General features: G+C 38.9%; 1 protein-coding gene across 1 annotated transcript; it reads right to left on the bottom strand.

Annotated features, from left to right (window-relative positions):
- Positions 1 to 2,188: 2,188 nt before the first annotated feature.
- On the bottom strand, positions 2,189 to 4,210 carry LOC5568350. Its single transcript, XM_001657954.2, has 2 exons — positions 2,605 to 4,210; positions 2,189 to 2,539 (listed from the first exon to the last, which is right to left on the bottom strand). The coding sequence occupies exons 1-2, from the start codon at positions 3,943 to 3,945 to the stop codon at positions 2,351 to 2,353; spliced, it is 1,530 nt and encodes a 509-aa protein (XP_001658004.2). The 5' UTR covers positions 3,946 to 4,210; the 3' UTR covers positions 2,189 to 2,350.
- Between the last annotated feature and the right edge of the window lie 11,058 nt (positions 4,211 to 15,268).

Genomic DNA, 15,268 nt, shown 5'->3' with positions numbered 1-15,268 from the left:
GTGTATGCTGACAGTGCGGAGCTGCAGCGAACTGTCTTCATATCTGCACCGTGGCGCGCAAAGCAAGACACGTGTCAAGCATTATAATAAAGCCGAGAAGCGAACGTAGAAGCATAGGGGAAAAGAATCGGTTCGTTCATTTCATTTCGTTCATTCGCGGGTCACTTTTTGTCTGATCCGTGCTGATCAAATGAACCGACTCTCGCCAAAAAAGAGCCACGAATCACTCATTCTTTTCAGTGATCCGGATCTTTTGAACGGCTCCGATTCTTTTTGCCCATCTCTACTCAGTACCATTAAAAACTAGTTTTTGATCAAGCACGTTTAGGCATTTTTTTTATAATGAGAAGTAAAGATGTCAATGAAACAGATTTTTTTTAGGCGTAGATTTGTGTTTCTAGAGGCGGATCGAATTTCAGAAGTCGCGATTTTTGCGGACACGATTTTAAGATTTTTGTAACAGCCCTGCAATTATGTATGACAAAAATCATTCTCCCAAAATTTGAAGTGCACACGCCATTGGAAGTTTATATGGAAATTACTATGGAAAAGGCAAACCTTATGTGTTCAGTCCTCTAACTGCTCGTAATAATAATCTAAGGAAAAGTGAACATACTCTTCTCATGTGAATTCTTCCCAGCTACAACTTTGCCCAAGACCACATTTTGATTGGACGTAAGGATAATTTGTTATCATTGATAACAAAGTCTAAATTATGCTGAGATGATCATTCAATTACTTTCAGAGTAACACTGCTTTTTGCTGTTGAACATAGTAGCCTGGATTACTTTGATCTATTCTACCCGCCAGGAGCACCACTTTTGCCTGCCGAGCAGTGGGTTGAGCAGGAAACATGCAAACCCACTTTATGATTATGAATAGCAATTTATCGTGACGTCCAATCAAAATGTGGTCTTCGGCAAAGTTGTAGCTGGGCAGATTTTGCATGAGAAGGGTTCGTTTACTTTTCCATAAGAAGAGATAGTGGACTGAACATGAAAAGTTGGTGCTTACCCAGTAAACACATGATCGTATTTGATAGGGTACAAGAGTACAAATGTGGAGGCGATATACGTACATTTTGCATGCAGTCTAATGGCATATGTACGTATATCGCCTCCACATTTGTACTCTTATGCGCTATCCTATACGAGTTTGTGTTTACTGGGTATAGTAATATCCATATAAACTTCAAATGGCTTGTGCACAGTCAAATTTCTTCCGAAACATTTCAAACTTTGGGAGGATGCTATTTACTATAATATAAATCACTCACTCTAATGGACATTGATAACAGAAATTCTGTGGTCATCGTTGAATACAGCAAATTTGTGTTCATATCACTGACAAATAGTACATATTTGAATTGAATGCCATAACTAGAAAAACTTTTCTCAAATATTAGAGCACAGTTTACGACAGGTGGGTTGTACATTACAGCAAGGCATAATTTTTCAGAACCAGTTACTATCTCGACTACCACATATTCAATTTGACGATTTACGTCGTCACGATAACATTCACGTCCACACCATTCTACAGCGTCACTCACTCTCTTTGAATTGCAGGACGCTTCGAAAGCCGGACACTTGACTTTTTAACGGTATTTCAGGATCAAATGCAGATATTTTTTTCTCTAAAGATCCATGATTATGACGTGTTCTACCTTTTCTGTTCATGACGAAATAATAATTGTTTGGGTGAATTAGGTACAGCCGGCTCTCAAAGATCTACAAAAACTTAATGCCCAGTAATCCTCTTCTTCTTCTTTCTGGCGTTACGTCCCCACTGGGACAGAGCCTGCTTCTCAGATTAGTGTTCTTATGAGCACTTCCACAGTTATTAACTGAGAGCTTTCTTTGCCGATTGACCATTTTTGCATGTGTATATCGTGTGGCAGGTACGAAGATACTCTATGCCCTGGGAATCGAGAAAATTTCCTTTACGAAAAGATCCTCGACCAGCGGGATTCGAACCCACGACCCTCAGCATGGTCTTGCTGAATAGCTGCGCGTTTACCGCTACGGCTATCTGGGCCCGTAATCCTCTAAACTTCCTGAAAATCCGTAAAAAAAAATCTTCCTAATTTATCTGTTGCACATTTTAGGCATGTTCGGTAAGGGAGTCTGTAACAACACATGTGTTAATTTAGTCAATAAATTACTTTATTTATAAGTACAGCATTGCATTCAAATTCGCTAAATAAATAAATATCAAGCTCAGTCTCAATAACTTAAATTTCATGGCAAGCTTCTGGCATTACTTGAGCATTTAATAGAGGCCTAGATTTTCATCTTGCTTCCCGCATTTTGCAATCTCATCACTATGTTTGATGAACTGGAACCGTCCTTCAGAACCTCAAACAAAAATCGAAATCCTTCTCGCACTTCCTGCACGTGGATTCGATTTCATCCGCCACAGCTTTCAGGCAATTCGTGATCCGTTCGGTGATGCTTCTCATCATACTCTCCACCTGCTCTGCGGCTGTTTCCAGATCTTTTTTGGCACGCTTCTTCTTGCCGTCGAACACTTCGGAGAACTGTGGAAGAGGACAATAGCGGATATTATTAGTCGAAGGTTAGTTGGTTTAAAGGGGGTACTTACCTGTCGGTAACATTCGTCCGTTCCGCTGTTACAGACCGACAGTTGGTTGCCAATATTCGCTGCATTGTCTTTCGCCACAGTGACCAGTTGTTGCGCTTGACCAGAAATACCGTGGATATTACTAGATTCTACAGATATGCATTGAGCCAGGCGGGTCAGGGAGTTGGTTGGACCCATAAGAATGGTGATTTGGCTCATTGAGCAGGTGGACGAGGCTCGAGGATTGGCACTGGCTGCGGCACGATCGGTGATGTAAGTGGCTACCTTTGAGATCTTCAGTCCGGATTTCCTCGTTGCTCTGATAAACTCGGAAGCAATATCGATCTCGGCTTTCTTCATACTGGCAGATGTTGGGTGTAGGTAATCTTTGTGAACGTAGTCACTGTAGGAAGCGAGGAAATCGTACAGTTTGCTGAGCAGACGGTGATGCCATTTGTTAGGGTTCGACGTGATTGACGAATAGCTTTGGTTGACTTGCGTGAGAATCGTTTGACCGTACATGGTGAGTTTGGTGTTCGCGCTCTCCAAAGCACTGTTGAGTTTCGTCGAGACCGAACTCAGAAACGATCCACTGATGGACAAAGATTTATAGATCGATTTCTGGACCGAGATTGTCAGGGATCTGGTAGAGATGACTTTTTGAATTGCCTTCGCCAGAACTTGCACGGCCTTAGCGATTCCCTCAATGGCAGTTGACCAATCGGAAATCACCGTTTGCAGATCCAGGCCCTGGTAGTTGTAAGCATCCTTATCCTTGTTTCGGTTAAAGCCAAATTCATCGAAGAGGAATGGATTATATGGTGAGCGTGATTTTGGCTTCAAAATATCGAGATTCAACACTCTTTTCACTATGTCATTTAGGGCGTTGCTGACATCGGACAATTCAGATGGTTTGACGTATTTCCTCAAATCGTCAATAATTCTGTGGATCTCATCAGCGGCCTCCTTTACTTCGGAAATCAAGTCCGACAGGGAACTTTCTGGTTCCCTGGATCTAGTGATAGTAATAGTTACTGCACCAGAAACCTTTGTGAATAGATTATTCAGCATGTTGTTGATCTCCGTGACTAACGACCGGACTATGGTAAGGACTCCCGTCTTATCGAAGACCTCTTCCGCTATTGCTGCCTTGAGTGCATCCGCCAGCATGTTGGACCCTTGAACTATAGCGGCTGCAGCTTGATCAGTAATGATAGGGATGGGGAGCTTACTGCTGTCTCGATCATCATTATCATCATCTCTATCGGGATTGAAGAAATTATCTCTAATGTTATAAGTTTGAGCTTGTAAATCGACCACAAGTGCAGCAAACACAATTAAAAACACCACCGACAACTTCATACTGACTTTCACTCAAGGATTCACCACTACCTACTGACGATGCCGCACAACATCGTGTTGATTATATACGATTTTACCGTATGCAGTGCCATAAATCGAAATTTCTTCCAATGGAAAACAAATTCCGAATAAACAAATCACCGAAAGATCGACCCCAGCTATGTATAATAACCTTACGGCTGTCGTGTCGTTTTCCACCGAAGTGTTGTGATCGCTGTAGATCGCGATTAAAAGCGCGAAGATTCTCATCTTTTTATTGTGTTTTGACTGCGTTGACGAATAGGCACACAGTGGGCAAAAACGACTCAAAACGGTTCAACGGCTGTTTTTTCAATTTATCTATTGAAATACCGTCAAACGGGGTAACTTGCAACATTTCGACATGCGACCGAATTGTCGTTTCGTTCAGCATTGAGTTGAATTATTATAAATTATTCCACCATTCATTTTCGATATGTGTACGACAGAAGATTTTGGCGAGGGTTAGGGTATTGTTTCTGTTTTGATTGGTTTGCTGGAGATGAAAATCATATTACACGTTGGATTGTATAAAACTAATGTTGTAAAACGTTCCTCGTACCACATGAACGGTAGAATTATGTCATTCGAGGCATTTGCTATCAGCTACAGTACTTAGTAGTGTACAAGTAGACAATATAAAAGTTTTGGCAATTTGATGCTAATACACTATAAAAATTCAAAAACTTTTTTGACTACTCTTGTGGGGTAACTTGCAACAGCAATTTTGATCTAAAATTTTGGATATTTCTTGCCGTTTGTCATCGAAAACACATGAAAAGACCAAATTGAACATATATTTGTTCAGTAAGTAACATTAAGATTTTTGTACCTCAATCAATTCAATACACGTTTTGTACTAAATATTAGAAAATTTACATGAATTGCATTATTATTAGATTTAGTTTTATTTTCTTCATGTAAAAAATGAAAAATTTTGAAAATCTGTATAAAAATTCACTTTCAGATCTGCCATTCGGAACTTTCTGTATGAAATATAATGCAATTTATGTGAAAATACTAACAGAGACCGTTTTAAAACAGGGGATTTTTTTTTATTTCCGTATGGGTTTGGGCCGAAAGGTCTCAGATTTTCATGAAACTTTTTCCACAGGCAGGGCTCATCAATATATGAATAAAAAAAATTGAGAAAAATTCAGGGTCGCCTATTTTCCCGGAAAATTCAGTTGGAATTTTTTGTTTTCCCCTGACACTAACTTACTTTGAAAAATCATAACTCAAGAAAGAAGCATCATAGAAACAAAGTTTTTTTTTATGAAAATGAAAGCAAATTTTCTCAGGAATAAAAAAATATATTAACTGGAAAAAGTTTTCCACAAAATTTTCCACCGTTGAGAAAATTCGTAAAGAAAAGCCAATGTTCCAATTAGTGGAAAACTTTCAAAAATATATTTTTGGGAAGATAATTTCATAAGCTTTAATCGCTGTAATTTTTGAAACATACTTTTTTTTCGTTTTTGAGTTATGGCCAATTTTGTGCGAAATGACCATTTAAGCCTTTTCTTTGAAAACCCATATTTCAATCGAAGCATCGGAAAAACAAAGATTTTTCACCAAAGCAATTGCAAATTTTCTAAAATATCCTTAAAAAAAGATATGGGATTGGTTTTGATGAAATATAAGTCGGAATGGATGATATTTTTCATGAAAAATTACACCGCTAAGAAAAACTGAAAAAAACTGTTTCTACCTCAATTTTTCATTACACTGAAAAGGGATTCTTTTTTTTCTATGGAACAAATAAGATTATTATTATTTTTTTTAATTTTATTTATTCAATTATTCAGTATATAACTTACATTTTCATCTTAATACTATCTATTTTTTCAACCGGGAAGATTGTCTGCTAACACCAGAAGATTTTCGTTTCTTTGTATTATTAAGAACGAAGCATGCTGTATTTTCTTGGTTTTCATGTGCATCTGAGAATTCCCTAGCAAAATGCTTCGTTCGTCTTTTGGTATAAATGAGTGATATTTTTTTTTTGTTCCAGGAATTGGAACAAGGTAAGAAAATCTTTCCTGAAGAAATTTTTCAGCCTCTGAATAGTCATTTTCAGTTGCATAGATAAATTCCCATTTTTTTTAAATTGGTCTTTCACCTTTTGCGACACAGCCCAGTCGAAAAATTGTTTGGCGTTATTAATTTCTGTTGACTTTCTAATACTAGCATCTCTAGCCATTCGCTCAATGTTGCCACCGATACCATCACAACGACCTTTTCCATGTGAGGTTGGGAAAAAGTGCCATTCTGCTTTAGTTTTAAAATCATTTTCATGGTTGCATACATTTTTGAAATTTGACATAATTGGAAAATAGTTTTTCCGGCTTTTCTTTACGAATTTTCTCAACGGTGGAAAATTTTGTGGAAAACTGTTTCCAGTTAATATATTTTTTTTTTAATTTCTGAGAAAATTTGCTTTCATTTTCATAAAAAAATTTGTTTCTACGATGCTTTTTTCTTGAGTTATGATTTTTCAAAGAAAAGGCTCAAAATGGCACATTTGCACATTTTTTACGAAATTGGCCATAACTCAAAAATGAAAAAAAAAGGACATTTCAAAAATTTCAGCGATTAAAGCTTATGAAATAATCTTCTCAAAAATATTTTTTTGAAAATTTTCCACGAGTTGGAGCATAGTTTTTCCGGCTTTTATTTACGAATTTTCTCAACGGTGGAAAATTTTGTGGAAAACTTTTTCCAGTTAATATTTTTTTTTTCGAGAAAATTTGCTTTCATTTTCATAAACAAAATTTGTTTCTACGATGCTTCTTTCTTGAGTTTTGATTTTTCAAAGAAAAGGCTCAAAATGGCACATTTGCACATTTTTTACAAAATTGGCCATAACTCTAAAACGAAAAAAAAGTACATTTCAAAAATTTCAGCGATTAAAGCACAGACAAACAGACGTAACACTTAGAACAAATTTTGATCAAAATCATAGTCACGAGGACATGTACGCCCAATGCTAAAATTAGTGTGTTTGGCCGACAGGCCAACAGATGGCGTTAGTGTGTAAACGTCAAACGCGAGCAGAAACGATGCGAGCGCTGGTGGTTAAAAAGGTGGTCGATGGCCAATGATGAGAGTGTGACGTCTGTTTGTCTGTGATTAAAGCTTATGAAATAATCTTCTCAAAAATAATGTTTTGGAAATTTTCCACGAGTTGGAGCATAGTTTTTCCGGCTTTTCTTTACGAATTTTCTCGACGGTGGAAAATTTTGTGGAAAACTTTTTCCAGTTAATATTTTTTTTATTTCTGTGAAAATTTGCTTTCATTTTCAAAAAAAAAAACTTTGTTTCTACGATGCTTCTTTCTTGAGTTATGATTTTTCAAAGTAAGTAGTGTCAGAGGAAAACAAAAAAATTCCAACTGATTTTTCCGGGAAAATAAGCGATCCTGAATTTTTCTCAATTTTTTTTATTCATATATTGATGAACCCTGCCTGTGGAAAAAGTTTCATGAAAGTCTGAGACCCTTCGGCCCAATTTATACGGAAATAAAAAAAAATCCCCACTTCAGTCGTCGCGCTATTGTGTTTTGTACAACACCGCTGAAAAAACCTCGCTTTCGTTCACAACAGCAGCGCGGTGGTTCTGACGGTAGTAAACCGCGCGACGACTGGAAGGTTAAGTTTTGTGTTCTGTTGAGCAACACCATGTTTTTCTAAAGTAATAGTAAATTCCACTGAAATTCATTGAAGTTTAGTTATTTCGTGCAGAAATTCTGAGAGTCTTTTTGTCAATTTATCAATAACGGTTATGGTTCGTTCATCATAACAATTAGGATACTTTCATATTGTGCTGTAGCACGTTTGATCCAGGCAACCTTAGCGGCCACATAGCAACGACCATTGGTTAGTTACCCACCTTATTGATTCAATAAAACATTCATTCTGTATTTTCCCATCAAACGAACCAGACGTATTTTTAATTAGTTCGATACAGAACAATTGGCGACGAAAGGATTTCAAACCTACGAAGTTATTTTGGATGGATATGGCCCACCAAGATTTTCGTTTGGAGACCAGTGGGAGATGTATCAGGAGCGGTTGGAACAGTATTTTCTGGCTGCGGACGTAGATGAGGAGCGTATATCCGCTGTATTTCTGACGTCAATTTCTCTAGAAGTCTATCAAACCGTGAAGATTATCTGCCATCCTTCAAAACCGAATGAGAAGAAGTACGATGAGCTGTGTGCACTTTTGAAGGGATGATTTTGTCCGACGATGGTCACTTACCGGGAACGAGCGATTTTCTACAGGGCTCGACAGGAATCAGGAGAAAGTGTTCAAGAATGGTACGTCCGTTTGAAGAAGTTATCTCTGAATTGTGAATTTGGAGAACATTTGGACCATGCGCTGAAGGATATATTCGTGACGGGTCTTCAACCAGGTCCGATTTTCGAACGTTTGTGTGAAGAAGAGGACACCGTTGCACTAGAGGACTTGCTCAAGCTTGCGGCGAAACGAGAAGCAACCTTGAAAAACAGAGTATTTCTTGAAGTAAACAAGATTAGCGAAAGGAAGGCAATTATGGGGCGAAGTCTGCGAAGAAACCAAGTTCAGCTGTTTGCTATGCGTGTGGTAAGAACAATCACGATTTTCAAAGCTGCCAGTACCGGAGTTATGTCTGCAAGATTTGCAAGGAAAAAGGTCACATTGCCGTGGTCTGTCCGAAAAAGCCGAAGGAAAACTCTGGAAGAAAGGAAAACAAAGTCAATCATTTGGAGGTGAACAGCATTGGCTGCTCTGACCCATATTTCGTGAACGTTGCGGTTAATGGACGTATGACGAAGTTTGAAATGGATACAGGATCACCGATTACAATAGTTTCAGAAGCGTTTTATCAAATCCAGTTTGGAGAATTTCCGTTACATCCGTTCCGTGGTAAGCTGGTGTTTTATACCGGTGGTGAGGCTACACCGAAAGGAGCATTTGAAGCTGTTCTAGTGTATCACGGTCGACAAGCTGTAGGTCAAATTGTTGTCATTGAAGGAGGACGCAACCCATTGATAGGACGAGATTTTATTGGGGAGTTGCTGAATTTGCGAATCAACAAGTTGGATACGGAGTCATCAGAGAAGCATGAAAAAGAGCTGAAGGATGTTTTAGATCGTTACGGAGAATTGTTCGATGGATCGTTGGGCCGTTACAAGTATTCGAAGGTCAACTTGCAATTGAAGCCGAATGCTGAGCCGAAGTTTTTCAAGCCAAGGAAAATACCAATTTCGTTCCAATCCAAGGTGGAGGAAGAATTGGAAAATCTGGAGAAGACAGGCATTATTTCGAAGGCAGAAGCCGCTGACTGGGGAACACCTTTGGTTCCAGTTTTGAAGAAAGATAAGTCAATTCGTCTATACGCTAATTAGGGTGATGTGCTAGTGTCCATCGTATTAAGCATTGATCAGTGAGAACTGCAATTTTCCCAGTATTGCAGTGAATGATGCTGATACAAACCGATGCCAAACAATTCTTTCTCAAAACGGCTTTAGCATTGTACAATAACATTTTGATAAATCTTGATCTATTTTTGTAAATTATGCAAACAAAATGCATCTTACCGTATTCTCAATCCGTCGTATCATTTTCAACTCCGTCGCAATCAGTTTCCAGATTCGTCTCACATCTTACGGCTCACTGTGTGTATTGAGTGGTTAAAACACAACATATCAACGCTATAATAAAATGTTTTACTAGAATATATAGATCTACGGGTATCTCCCCATTCCTTCAGCATGATAGTACTAATACTAATTTCCTTTAAAATTAATTGTTCGTCATCAAAATTCAGCCCAAACATATGAACACAATTCCTTTTGACCGTACAATTATGGCATTTGCTCACAGTACAGCGAAAACAACACAATCAAAGGAATCGTATTTTTACGTCGAGCGCAGCGCACACATTGATGCAAACAAGCTTTTTTTTCTCAGTACGACGGATTGAACTTTGTTTACATTCTCAATTATACGCGGCGGTTGAGGAAATTTCGTGAAAATTTGGTGATTTATTGAATTTTTACGGCGTGTGGTTGGAATGAAATCCTTCAGTGAAGAAGTACGAAGGTTTTCCATAGTGAAAATAAGTGCCCGGCGAAGTAAGTCACCCACGGGGGGCGGAAAGAAACTTGCGTTGGAAAGTGGTGTGGCTCAGTCGATCGCTAAGCATTTCTCTCAAATCGTGTTCGTCCATGCGATTTCGGTGAAAAAGTGCAAAGTGGATAATTGAACTGAAGTTATTTACCGAAATACAGTAGTTTTATTGCATTTTTGGTGTACAAGTGTACAAACCAGAACAGCTTTCACAAAATTACACTTGGATAATGGATCCATGTTGCAGGTAAGTTTTAATATCCACCGTGGTGGAACATTTAAAGTTTGATACGACGAATTGTAGCGCTTACGACGAAGTAGAACAAAACCCTACCGGGTAACCGTGAATCCGTTTCTTGAAGACAAGCGGTACCCAATGCCGGTTGTAGAGGATTTGTTTGACGCGCTGCAAGGAGGTAAACTGTTTTCGAAGTTGGATTTGAAGTCAGCATATAATCAACTTGAGCTGGAAGATGAGTCCAGGAGAATGTTAGCATGGAGCACTCACAAAGGTATTTATCATGTAAACCGATTGCCATTTGGAACAAAACCAGCCTGTGCAATTTTTCAAGAGGTTCTAGAGAAGCTACTACAAGATTGTCCAGGATGCGCCAATTTCCTCCATGATGTTTTGGTAACCGGTGCAACAGTTAGTGAGCATATAAGTAACTTATCAAGAGTCTTGGAGAAGCTTTTGCAAGTAGGATTCCGCCTGAATAGAGAAAAATGCGAGTTTTTGAAGACCAAAATGCAGTTTTTGGGACACATCGTGGATGGTGATGGACTACATAATGATCCAGAGAAGGTTCGAGCTATTATGGATATTCGAAGACCGGAAAATGTGAAAGCGCTACGAGAGTTCCTCGGGATGGTAACGTATTACGCCAAGTTCATTCCGAATATTTCAACAATATTGAGTCCGTTGTACCGAATGCTGAAGAAAGACGAACGATACAATTGGTCAGCTGAATGCGATGCGGCTTTCGAAACCATCAAGCAGATGTTGTATTCCGACAAAGTTTTAACTCCGTACAATCCAGAATTGTCTGTTGTGTTAATTACTGATGCTTCGGGCAAAGGCGTCGGAGCTGTACTCTTGCAAGTATTCCCAGATGGAAGTCAGCGGCCAGTAACATTCATTTCGAGAGTGCTGAAGAATCATGTGCAAGAATATTCACCTTTGGACATGGAAGCGCTGGCTGGAAGATTGAGTGGCTACTTACTTGGAAGAACATTTACAATTTTGACGGACCATGAACCTCTGATGTCGATATTTGGACGAAAAGGAATTCCAGATATGGTGTTTGGCAAGCTACAACGTTGGGCTGTATTCCTGGCTAATTATGAATATGAAATCAAGTACATCAAAGGAGTAAGCAACAAGGTAGCAGATTTTTTGTCACGATCACCAGTTCAATGTAGTGAAGACGACGTTGGAGATGACGAAGAAGTAATGTTTCTACAATATTTGGAATCCGAGACAAGATCGTTAGTGGAACGAAAGCAGCTCATTATGGAATTTCGACGCGATCCTGTTGTTAGCCGAATAGTGAACTTCGTGAAGACCGGATGGCCAAGCAACATGAATGACCAGGAACTTTAGAAGTTTTATGTTCGGAAAGATGAGCTGACGGTTGAAGAAGAAGTGCTTTTGTGGGACTATCGCATTGTGGCGCCGGCCAAGCTTCGTCCATTTTTGCTGCAAGAACTACATTCATCGCATCTTGGAATAGTCAAAATGAAGTCTCTGGCCCGCAATTACCTTTGGTGGCCCAATATTGACAAAGACATTGAAGACATTGGCAAGCGTTGTGAAATTTGTATCCAGCGTAGACCGGAAGCAGGTAATACCCAGATTTCTCCATGGAAGTAAAGTTCAAGGCCATTTGAGAGGATACATATTGATCACTTATTCCTGAAAGAGAAGAACTTCCTCATAATAACGGACAGCTCTTCAAAATGGGTGGAGTGCTACTTGGTTCGTTCGCTTACTACCAAAGAAACCATCGAAAAGCTGGAGGATTGTTTTTCACGTTTTGAAAACTGCGATGTTCTTGTATCCGACAACGGAAGATCGTTCACGGCAAACGAGTTTCAAGCATTTTGTCAGGAAAGAGGTATTCGTCATTTAACATCAGCACCCTTTAGTCCCTGCTCAAACGGTGCTGCGGAGAATGCAGTCAAAACGTTAAAAAATGCTTTGAAGAAAATGTTAGCAGATTCCGGCAACCGTGGTAAGTCTTTGGCAACACTAATGAATCATCACCTACAAATTTATAGGGCTACACCGCATTGTACCACGAATGAGACTCCTTTCAAGTTAATGTTTGGACGGGAAATGAAAACCACATGTGACGTTCTAAGAAAGCAAACCAACGTTCAACATTTCGAGAAAACTTAGAAACTCAATATTGGAAAGAAGGACAACAATTTTGCGGTTGGTGAGATGGTATATGCGAGGGATTATCGAGACCCTGATCGACAACGATGGATAAAAGCCAAGATTGTTAGAAGAAAATGCGAAAACATATATGAATGCCATGCTACCGTCTGCCGATTTGGGAATGATTGTTAGAAGATCACATCAAATTATGAAGTACGCATATGACGATTACGAAGATGAAGGTGCTCGTGGAGGTGACATTGAAACAATTGTTGCTGTTCCTGATGATGAGTATCTATCCTATAACCCAATTCCATCTATAACCCAATTCCACAACCAGATCAACAACAACCAGGTCGCAGTCGTGAAAATGGAGTATATGTCACTAGAAGCAATCGGGTGGTGCGAATTCCAGACCGCTACTAGCTTACGGGGGAGATGTGCTGTAGCACGTTTGATCCAGGCAATCTTAGCGGCCACATAGCAACGACCATTGATTAGTTACCCACCTTATTGATTCAATAAAACATTCATTCTGTATTTTCCCATCAAACGAACCAGACGTATTTTTAATTAGTTCGATACAGAACACATATAGTAGATGACTGCATATTACATCTAAATTTGGTTGAATTCTACGAAAATTGATAACACCCACTGTGGACACATTGTTTATTGTGACTAAGAGAATATAAAAATTTACTGACTGAATTCATAAAATTTCAAACAAACACGCTCTATCCATGATCACAAATTGCGCTCGTTTTTCCCACTATGCACCAATCAGCCATTCCGGACCTCTTCAGCATTCACCGGCCTACTGAAAAACAGTCTCCCACGCTTAAATTCGCGAATAACTAAAATGTCGCGAATGTCTAAAAATAGGCAACTTTCGGCCTACTATGACCCGACCCGATGTTGTTGCATCATTAGAAATATAGAAACGATATGCAAATTTACGCGCCAACCGGCACCTCGGGTGAAATGGCAATATATTCTGCGCCAATACGCGAATACTTCCCCCGTTTCAGATTTTAGCGTGGTCGATACAAAATTGTTAACACTTTTTCATCCAGATGGCCCACACGTTTTAAGGATTTGCATCGGAATTCCTATTTGCAGACGTCAGAGACTACACAGTTCGATTGACGTTGATACTGAATTCGACTGGTGCAAAGTACAAAGGATAACGATGCCTCGAAAAAGAAAGTGGCGGTCCAATAATCATATTCAAAAGATTGACCTTTTGGGAGGCTATCGAAAGCGCGCGTTATCTTGTTTCTAAGCGCCCGTGAGGATAACTGCGCATTGCAACGCAACCGATTACGTGCCTAATGGAGTATCTTTCGCCAAAGGAACCGGTTCAAAATGAATCGCTTACAGTTTCCGCGATCGTTAAGTGTAGTTTTGACGGAGAAAAAGGGTAATTTTGGAGCGATGAATATTAATTTGATGATATTGGTCAATATCGACGCACGCATTGTAATCTGCTCCAGTTGGCCACAAAGACTGTGATTCACAGTCCTCGAATGCGATCGGTTATAATTCTTTGTAATGATTTCAACATTTTTCATTTATCTTTGATGCTTGCTTAAACTTACCAAAAGTTGTTCTATAGTGATGAGGCTTTCTGTTTTTCTTATTATTTTACTGTTTTGAACTATGTATTTGACAATTATTTGTCTCTTTTTTCTTTTTTTTCAGTGTTTCTTCTGTTTTCTATTTCTTTTCTGAAATCGAAAAGTAGGAGTGTAGATTTTTAGCTAGTAAACATTTCTTTAACGAATGATAATCATTTTAGCGTCGTGTCCAATAGAGAAAGCTATTGATTAATTGCTGGTCGAGAAATTGGTAAATGTCAACCCCTTTCCGTTTCAACCAATCAGGTTTCAGCATTCTCCCACGCTTCCTTTTGGGTTTCGCTTCCTGCTATAAATGCAACCGGGTTCTCCTTCTTCGGTCATTTCTCTTCGGGACATGGATGACAGTAGTTCGATTCGTTATCGGCCAGAAACTGATGATTTGTGTGAACATTTATCCACTGAACTGCTAATCCGCCAACTGTCATTTAAGGCGTCTAGTTCCTGGAAGTGTTCAGGATGTCAAGAGTGATCCACTCTTCCAGAGTTGCATTGTTAAACACCTTTAGGAAGATAGTGAAGCCTATAAAAAGGTCCAGAATATCCCGCAAAAATTTACTGTAATCTTCACTACAGAATACTTGAACGATCCAATTTTTTCCCATATTTACGACAAATAAAATAAATTACGAATGATTTCGCAAAGAGGATTCCAAAACGACTACTTTCTCGGATAACAGGAATATATTATCGACTATTTTTTGTGCGGATCAAAAGTTATTGCTCCAGTTATGTAAAACAATCAATGGAATATTCGCGCTCGATTATTTTTCTACGCTTCGTTTTGGATTTCGCTGTAAAAGTTGCTTTAACGACGACTCCCTAGCGATCGGTCAAAAAGTGAAATTGTGATTCCCCGAATCTTGCCTAAGAAAAAGTATAACACTGAAACAACAATTTTACACCAAGGTACTGTTGGTTAGCTATTTTATTAGTATCATTTCAAACGATATATTTCTTTTTCTAGAGCTTTGATATTATTCAGATCATTTTTGTTAAAGTGAACTTAATAATATTCTTGAGAAAGCCTTTTCTGGTGAATGCTAGTTTTGGTTCGCCATTTCATTTGCACTTGGGAAAATCCAAGTAAACCATTTATTCCATTTTTGATCTTTTCAGGTGGCTTAAGGTGAAACATCTCGGAATCCAATGAAGGCCGGCACAAT

Source organism: Aedes aegypti, chromosome 1, assembly GCF_002204515.2.
Source record: "Aedes aegypti strain LVP_AGWG chromosome 1, AaegL5.0 Primary Assembly, whole genome shotgun sequence".
Classification (NCBI taxonomy): domain Eukaryota; kingdom Metazoa; phylum Arthropoda; class Insecta; order Diptera; family Culicidae; genus Aedes; species Aedes aegypti.
The sequence above is the reverse complement of the archived record's forward strand: the minus strand, read 5'-3'. Positions and strand labels throughout refer to the sequence as shown.